At 53.4% G+C, this 9500-nt stretch overlaps 1 protein-coding gene across 1 annotated transcript; it reads right to left on the bottom strand.

Annotated features, from left to right (window-relative positions):
* Window positions 1–7773: 7773 nt before the first annotated feature.
* LOC123148738 (probable xyloglucan endotransglucosylase/hydrolase protein 23) lies at window positions 7774–9162 on the bottom strand. Its single transcript, XM_044568228.1, has 3 exons — window positions 8810–9162; window positions 8519–8712; window positions 7774–8403 (listed from the first exon to the last, which is right to left on the bottom strand). Exons 1-3 carry the CDS (start codon window positions 9059–9061, stop codon window positions 7989–7991), a joined length of 861 nt encoding a protein of 286 aa, XP_044424163.1. The 5' UTR covers window positions 9062–9162; the 3' UTR covers window positions 7774–7988.
* Between the last annotated feature and the right edge of the window lie 338 nt (window positions 9163–9500).

The following is a 9500-nucleotide window of genomic DNA, read 5'->3' as shown; positions in this document are numbered from 1 at the left end:
TCTGTACAAAAGTGCGTCACCGCAACTGTTGCCTACATCTCATTTCCGGTTGTCATCAACCTGATACAGAAAAGAATTCAGACCGCGTCGTAGAGACAAACTGCAACGAATATAAGAGCATGTAGTACAACCGGACGCTCCAAATGCATCTCAAATGTCGGGCGAGAGGACCGGTCACGGATCAGGCACACAAAATCAATCCATTCGAACGCCTTAAACCGGTCTCAAATGCTCGGATTATCTGACGTTCCTCATATCTGATACAAATCTAAGGCGGATCGGGCATGCCCAGGCACGTCCGCTGATAGACCCGACCCATCTCCGATCTGACGGCTGTCTCACAAAATCCCCAATCTGACGCCTAGCTTCGAACCTTAGCTCACTCCACTTGTCTCTTTTGCTTCGTCATGTCCTCTACCCTCCTGCATTCTGAGCCAATCCGGCGCAATGTCAAGCTCTGGTAGTCACTCCCTCTCCAACCTCAACTACGATGACGAGTTGGCCCTCTGCATTGCCTTGAAACGGTCCAAGGTGGACACTGGGACAGCTCCCGCGCCTGTGTAGCGCGGATGCCGGAGCTGGACCCTCCAAGCCCGCACTCAGCTCTGGAAGGACATCGCAGTCCGTATCGCCCTTGCGCCGTCCCCTTCCCCTGCTGGCCGCTCCTCCGCGCGGACAGCGGTGGGTGCTATTGCCCGCGCCGCCGGCCTACACACGCACTCTGAAATCAAAGGTGTGCGCCGCCCGCCGCGAGAGGCAGCAGGCAATGGAGAGGGAGGCGGCAGAGCGGTTCGTGCGCCGCCGTCACGGATGGCAGCGGAGCCCGACGAGGACGAGCTGCTCCTCGCATGGCTGTACCGCCGGTCGCTCACGACAGCGGAGACGGGACGCTCGCCGCCTCCGGCGGAAGAACGACAAAGCGCTCCAACTAGCCATAGAGCAGTCAGAGCGGGAGGCAAAGGCGGCTCGGCTCGCCAAGTTGAAGCGGCAGAAGGACATGGTTGTCCGTCGGATGAAGGGGCTGATCGTCTTGTCGGACTCCGACTTTGATGACGGCAACTACGACAGCTCCACCTCCTCCGATGACAACCAAGATCCTCCATCAGCCGCAAACGCCTACCGCCACGCCGGCGACCGGAAAAGGCAAAGACTCGGCGCGGAAGCGATATAAGGTGCCTGATATGAGATACGCGGATGCAAAAAGAGAAATATTAAGTGTGCCAAGTCAGTCCCTGTGACCGCGTTCACGAGTGTTTGATGGGCCGAATTAGCCCACGGTGGCTATAGATGCTCTAAGGCTTGTCAAGTGCCGGCCATGAGCGTAGCATCCAGTGCAACACGAGCCAAACAGGAGGGCGGTCTGCAGCTTGATCGTTCTCGTGCTGATCCGAAAGCCCGCCGTGGATGATTCGTGATCCCAACCCGGATTGAGCACGCCGTTCACCTTTGGCAAGGGCAGCACTGCAGCAGTGAATGGGACGAGGGCATGCTGGGAGCCTGGTACCCGAGTACCTGACGAATCATTACGAGCCCCTATCCTTTGTCGCGCCTTCACTGCTAGTGACCTTGTAGGCACTGGCTCCGTGTCCTGTGGCCGAGTTTCTTGTCGTTGCATGTATGCATGTCCAGCCGCTTATTATTGGCAGTGTAGGCCTATGACTACTAGTTTCGACATACGTTTCCAGTGACCCGGGTGATTGGCAAGGCAGAGGTATATCAATGATTAACAGCTGCTGGTCAGGGACTCGAGATTAGTTGAGCACACAGTAAACGTACCACGAACAAATAGAACAGAGAGCAACAAACACATGAAGAAAAATTCGAAAAAAAAACATTAAGAACAGAACAAGATGAGGCATATATTACACACCAAGTGAGCGTGAGCGTGACAAGGAGACGGCCATGCACCAGGCTACCAGAGCTATCTGAAGGTGTGACATAGATCGAGGGCAAAACTTGCACAGCTAAGAGCATCTTCAGCCACGTCCCCAATAGGCATCTCAAACGACTTTTTCGGCGTCGGCGTTGAAAAAACACTCCAGTCGTGCCTCCAGAACGTCGAAATTCGCCGGTTCGGCCCTTTTTGAACCCGGCGATCGCATGCCGAACCCGGCGCACTGGGGGCGCTCGGGGGCTCCGACGCAAAGGAAAAGTACGGATGTCCCACGCCGTCAGGCGAAAAGACAAGTCTTTCTTTTCCCGACTCGCCTCCCACCCCCCGCGCGCTCGGCCGCCAACAACTGTATCCCGGCGCCGCCCACCGCCCGCCATCGCTAGATAGCCTATTCCCGCCGGAAAGAAAACAGAGGTTTCGCCGAGGCAGCCCCTCCGCCAACAGCTGGGCGTTTTTTCCGTCGTTTCCGGCCAAGCGGCGGGGTACGCGCCCACCGTGCCCGCAAGATGTTCGGCGATGTGTCTGCCTAGGCAATGGACTCGGACGACGAGAAAGCGCTCGCTGCGCTGCTGAAGGAGGAAGCCGAGACCGGCGTCCAGGAAGAGGAACACCTCATGGTGCTCGCCGCCCTGCTAGCGAGCAATGAAAAGCCACGGCGAGGTGGCTCGGCGCCAGGGCGGATGAAAGCAAAGAACCGGCATCGTCTCGAAGGCTACTGCATGCTCTACTCCGACTACTTCGCCGACGCTCCACTGCACGACGACAAAACATTTCAGCGCCGTTATCGGATAAGCCGAAAGCTTTTCCTCAGAATTGTGAATTCCATCCGGGAGTTCGACAACTACTTCAAGTGCAAGAAGGATTGCACTGGCAAACTTGGATTCACCTTGATCCAGAAGTACACGACAGCAATGAGGATGCATGCATACGGAGCTCCCGGTGATTCACTCGACGATTATGGGTGCATGGCCGAGTCCACCACCATTGAGTGTTTCTACAAGTTCTGTCGGGCAGTGGTGGCAGTGTTTGGACGGCAATACCTGCGACACCCAATGCGGAAGACACTGCTCGGATCCTAGCACAGAATGCAGCAAGAGCATTTCCTGGGATGCTTGGAAGTATCGACTGCATGCATTGGAAATGGAAGAACTGCTCATTTGCTTGGCAGGGGATGTACAAAGGCGCCAAAGGTGGTTGCGGTGTGGTACTTGAGGCGGTGGCCACACAGGACCTCTGAATTTGGCACTCCTTCTTTGGTATGCCAGGAACTCACAATGACATCAACGTGCTGCAGTGCTCCCCTGTCTTTGCCAAACTTCTTGAAAGTCATTCTTCTCCGATGAACTTCAAGGTCAATGGGCGGCACTACAGCAAGGGGTACTACCTAGCTGATGGCATCTATCCGAGATGATCTACATTTGTGAAGACTATCTCAAACACTGTGCCAGGAGGCAAGACGTCCCACTTTGCCAAGGTGCAGGAGTCTTGCAGGAAGGGTGTCGAGCGGGCATTTGGTGTGCTCCAATCTTGATTTGCTGTTGTTCGGTATCCTGCTCAGACCTGGTCGAAAGATCAAATGTGGAAGATCATGACTTGCTATGTCATCTTGCACAACTGATCATCGAGAGCGAGCGGGAAGAGCCAGTGTTTGACACTGAACCATACTACAGGCAGGGTCCTCTAGCCGAAGTTGATCACCAGCTACCGGCAACCTAGACTGTCTACCTCAGTATGCGTCAGGAGATCCGAGACCCACAGGTGCATCATCAACTGCAGCAGTATCTGGTGGAGCACCTATGAAGACTTAATGGCGACGCCGAGCGTGACGTGATGAAATATGAGTTTTTTTGATTGAACTATATAATTTATATTGAACTATTTGTTCTTGCATTATTTTGTTGAACTATTTGATTTTCTGTGATGAAGTATGTGATAAAAAATATTTATGTTAAGAATTCAACGCCGAACCACGACGAATCACGTCGAATATGTGGTCTTTATTCGCCGAAAGTGAGCCGAAAACTGGGCCAATATCGGCGCCTAGGGGCAACCTGGGGGCGACGGCTGGACGTCCAACCGCCCCCAGCGCCGATTGTAACGCCGGCTCGTCCCCAGGCGGCGATTTTTATGCCTTCTGAAAGACCAACTGATGGAGATGCTCTAATTGCCTATGTTTTTCTTTTGAACAAGAGCTAATTGCATATGTGAAGTACGGCTGGAGACGACCTGGTCCCTGAATTTTAACAGCAAATCGCTATGCAACGGCACTGGGGCATGAAAGGTAGTACGCCGGAGTCCCTATCCCTCGGGACTGTGCTGGTCCTCCAAATCATTGGCAAGTTTGGACCCGTGGGTTCGCTGCTCAGTTGCCCATTCTCTACTCGTGTCACCTGGTGTACTACCAAGCATGCCGCGAGACTCTCATTGCGCGTTTGGTTTGGATGGATGTAACTTGTCGTCCGGTCCAACTCATCAAGAGCATCCATGGGATCGTCTGTTAAAGAACGAAGAAAATGTGCAACCAAGCCGCAATGATCCCCATAGGCCATAGAGCACAATTTTATTTCATTTTTGAAAGTTAAAAACATGTCCCAATATCCTTGCAAGACCAACGTTCAACATAATGGACCACGAGTTGACAACAATTCAGTTGTTCCATTTACGCATAGGCAAAAAACTAATTACACAATATCGCGATGGTTAGGGCATCTCGAATGCGGACCCTCAAATAACCCGTAACCGCATTTTGCCATTCAACATGGTATTTCATGGGTTCACGGAGTAGTCCAGACATCCATTTTCACGAACTGGACGTAAAGAGAGGGTTGGGCGGCTTTCCGTGCGCTCGGACCCCTGCCACTTACGCGTCCGCCACCACGGCCCCATCAAAAACTCTCTCCGCCCGAAAAAACCCTCTTTGCGCGAAGTGGTTGCCGCACATTCATGCGAGGCAGAGCCGCTCCAGGACCATGGTCCGGTGCCGCCCTTGCTGCCAACAGCAGGTGTGAATGAGGAGCCGCTGCGCTACCGCGTGAAGGCGGAGCCAACGCCCCCCCCCCCTCTGTGCAACTGCGACACGCAAACCGGGTGCCACGTGAAGAAGGCGCTAACATCGCCACCGCACAGCGGTTACAGCCGGATCGACCAGCCGGCGTTGTCGCTGCGCCATGACTAGGTGCCACCAGCGACCGCGAATCTGCGTGGGAGCCTCCTCAACTAACTCGGTGGCCACAACGGTGGCATCTCCTCCTCGTCACGGAGCATCGTCATGCGGGAGGGGGGGGGGCAGATGGCTCGGCGGGAGCGGCGTAACGCGTCGTGCCGCTTCGCGTCCGCCAACTACGATGGGGCGCCATACTGGGTATGCGCGGACCACGATCTCGCGAAGGCCTGAGCCCACGATTGGTCGGTCGTCACCACAAAGACCGTGGCGCAACAGCTGCACTGCCTCAACGGGGAGCTTGCCAAGATCGGCGAAAAGTAGACTCTCAGTGAGACCGATGTTGCTGTCGTCGCGCCACCACCAACGCTATCAGCAAAGGCAAGGGCAAGGCCGCCCGACCGTCGTCGATGTTGGTCGCGGCTTCCTTCCACACGACGTAGAAGGGAAGCAGAGCGGCTCCTTCACGAGCGCCAACCAGCGGCCGGACAGGGCTTCCGCGGCGTCGCCGCCTTCCGTCACTGAAAGAATTACTCCGACAACGACGACGACGGACGAACGGCGATGGTGGTCCCGTTGGCCAGGCCGGCCACGCGTACAAGGTCACTGTCCGCTACAAGATAGCGTACATTTTTTTAGGTTTTAGTTGAACAGATAAAATATCGTCCGTTTTATGTAAATTATTTCTAAACTTTAATAAATTCCGTCGTGTTTGCATGAAATTCTTTCGGCACATTTAAATTTACTTTGAAATATATGCGGACATGATTGAATGGCCAGGTGCCATATCACTGTCCGCAGCCGCGTTAAGATGCGTCCACGGCCAAATACCGTGCCTGTTTTACTGCTCCCATTGAAGATGTCCTTAGTTTTTTTTTGTTTTTTTTTAATCTAAGGTGTGTTCTCCCTCAAGATGATTTAGTTTCTTTTTTTCTTTTACAAGAGGCAAAGTAAGGCCCAGTTCTAGAAATTAGTTTCGTGTGAGTGCATGTAGTACCTCTTGCAAGTTGCGTACGCAAGATCTTGGATCGATCGCTTTGTAACAGCAATCATGGTGTTTTCTCTCTTGATGGTTTGCCCAAAACAACATGTGTTGCACGAAGCAGAGGACCAGCGATCTCTGGACCTCTTGGGTCCTGGAGGCCGGCCAACAATTATGCCATGCCATGCAAGTGTGCCAGCGTTGGAAACAATAATAAGGGGCCTCTGTATACCCATCGATCTTATTCGAGAACATTCTGTGATACGGTTACGATGGTAAAATGTAGACATGTAGTCGTAACAAGGATGCTCCATCAACAGACGAATTGGTTTTCCTATGGTTCGCGCCATCTTCTGATCGATTTGGTAAGGTTTGAAATACTACAGGATACGACGAAGGCAGGGAGCAAGCAGACAGCGTGATGGAGCATAGTGCATATAATACCCCACCCAAATAAACGCCGGGTACACCCAACCCAATTATACGTCGAGTCTCCCTTGCCCAGAGTGCATGGATCAGACAAGATTGCAGGTCTCCTCTTATTCAGTCTATCATTGCGCCACGTACAACAATTAAGCTCCGTCATGGGTAGATCGGCGCAGAGGCATACAAGCACGCGACACTCCAGTTGAAAAGTAAGAAAAATACGCAGTAGGACAGTAGCTCTGGAAAAGGAAGCAGAAGAATGAAATGCATCATGGCAATTGTTTGCCTATGGCACAGAGCAAAATTCAGATCGCCTTATGTCAGCACGAGCTTGTTAGTGACACATAGTTCTGGACGATATTTTTTTCTTCGAAAAGGAGGCTGATACACCCGGCCTTTGCATGGACATGATGCATACAAACATATTAATTAATTATCAACAAGAGTACAAAACAAAGTGATCCATGACCAAACTGGTACAATATATGACCTGAAAGAAACACCTAAGACTAAATCATTTCTTTCACAGCAACGTCTTCAAAAAAAGATAAACGTCCTCACGTCACCGTTGCCACGTCCGGCTGAAGACGGTCTGGACAAGGATTTTCATCCTTATTGATGACCGGCCAATGAAGACCAGCAACACAACAAGTAGGCAACGGCTTCAACACGATAATGACACAAGATCTTCATCGGCGAGCCCGGCCAATAAAGACCAGTGCAAGAGTTTTCACCCAGATGAAGTGGTGTTTCACCCGAGCATCTTGGTCACCGATGGAAAAGATAAGGCGTTCTCGTCACAGAAGCGAACACTAGTGGCCTGTCAAATGCCATCGGCGTAGCGTCCTGTGCAACACGAGCCCAACAGGGCGTTGATCGGTCTCGTGCTGATCCGAACGCCGGATTGAAGACGCCTTCCACCTTTTTGCCAGCGTAGCACTGCCTACTGAGGGTATGAGGACATGCAGCTATAGCTGGGATCGAGTCTGGGACCCGAGTACCTGACGGGTTATTACGAGCCCCTATCCTTTCCTCTGTCGCGCTAGTGGTCTTCTAGGCAGTGCCCGTGCCCTGTGACTTCTTTGTCACGTTGCATGCATCTACAGCAGCGTAGTCCTATCACTATCAGTGTCCAAATGTATTTCCATCCACCCGAGTGACTGATTGACGAGGCAAAGGTATATCAGTGAACAACAGTTGCTGGCTTGGCTTGTCAAGCCTCAAGGTAAGTTGAGCACACAGTAAACGCACCGCGAGCGAACAATCAACCCAAGCCGTTGCAAAGAAGTGGAACAGAGAGCAACAAACACATGAAGAAGAACAAGACGTGGCATATATATTACACACGAAGTGAGCGTGAGCGTGACAAAGAACGAACACAAGGATCTACCACCGGCTACATTTCACATTATCCCCCACACCAGTCCTTATTTATCATACAATACAGACGCCCCCATCTTCCCTTTCTCCGGCGATCGACGTATACACGGACGGTCCAATGCTGGCTTGCTGGGTGGACATGGGGATTACATAGAGCACTCGGCGGGGACGCCCTTGGCGACGCGCTTGGGGTCGGTGCAGTAGTTGTAGATCATGTAGTTTCTCTGCACCCACCGCATCCGCTGCTGCCGCGTCAGGTCCAGCTCCTGGTTGTACCACTCGCCCGTCGCGCCGGTGCCGGGGGCGACCTCCGTGCCGACGCTGGCGCCGCAGCGCGGCCGGCCGCCCGCGGTCACCACACACGCGTCGGCCTTGAAGCCGCGGTACGAGGCGGAGAACGGGGCGTGGGACCAGTCCGTCTTGACGCGGCCGCCCTGCGTGGCCCAGTCGTCGGCGTTCCAGAGGCTGGAGTAGAGCCGCATGGGCTGGTTCTTGGGGAAGGCGATCCCCTTTCCCTCCAGGTTCCTGAAGTCCCTGATCGGCATGTCGTCCACCATGAAGCTGCATTATTATTTACACCACCAAATCAATCAGTCCATGTGTAGTCCATGTGTTGCAGAAGCCACATATGGCCAGCGTTCAACGAAGGTTGAGCAATGGAGATCAACAAACATACATGATGTGCTTTGGGTTCCAGAGGATGGAGTAGGTGTGGAAGTCGTTGGTGGGATCGAACCAGAGGCGGAACTGCTGCTCCCGCTGGCCCTGCCCCTGCGTGAACACGTTTGTGTGCAGAGTGTACGGCTCGCCGGTGACGTTGCCAAGGAACTCGAAGTCAATCTCGTCGTGCGTCGGCCCCTGCGACGACAGCTGCACATTCATACACACCAAACCGATCGAGTTAGGCAACCGTGTCATCCGACGTAGACCAAGAAGCAGAGCAATGAATGGAAGTTTGGTCGCGTACGTAGTATGCGGTGACGGTGCCGGCGGAGTTGCCGGGGACGAGCTTGAGCTGCATGTCGATCTTGCCGAAGAGGTACTCGTGCTTGGACTGGAACCCGGAGCCGGAGACCTTGTCCAACCCCAGCGTGAGGAGCTGGCCGTTGTTGAGGATCTTGCCGCGCCCGTCCCCCCAGGTGATATCGAACTCCTTGTCGAAGCTCGCCGCCGCCAGGGCGAAAGAGGCGAGTAGGATCGCCAGCACCGAAACCGCCATGCGAGCCAAAAGTACGCTCACTCAACTAACTAGCTAGCTAGAAGAAGGTTGAGGAGGAGGAGAAAGCTGGATGGAAGCTTGTGTTTGTGTGAGTGGAACGAGCAGGGCATGAGGGGTTTATATAGGGGTTTCGAGATGAGGGTGGCGTGCCTGAAGCCCGATGGATGGTTCTGCGAACTTTGCCAGCCAGCCCGGTGAGTGTAATGCGTGTGAGTTGGCGCCAGACGAGAGGAGACAGGCTCTGTACGTAGCTTATGATGGACAATGAGAGGGCAGACAGGCTCGCATACATACAGTAGCACATTAAAACCGATCGAGACGTGCAGCAGATTTCTGGATGCAACGGCTCCTAATCTGTAGCCATGGCCCTGTGTTTTGCAGGCAAGTGTCACTAGACAGAGAGAAAGCATGGAGGATCGAAAGATGATCAGCTTTTTCT

Source organism: Triticum aestivum, chromosome 7A, assembly GCF_018294505.1.
Source record: "Triticum aestivum cultivar Chinese Spring chromosome 7A, IWGSC CS RefSeq v2.1, whole genome shotgun sequence".
Lineage (NCBI taxonomy): Eukaryota > Viridiplantae > Streptophyta > Magnoliopsida > Poales > Poaceae > Triticum > Triticum aestivum.
The sequence above is the reverse complement of the archived record's forward strand: the minus strand, read 5'-3'. Positions and strand labels throughout refer to the sequence as shown.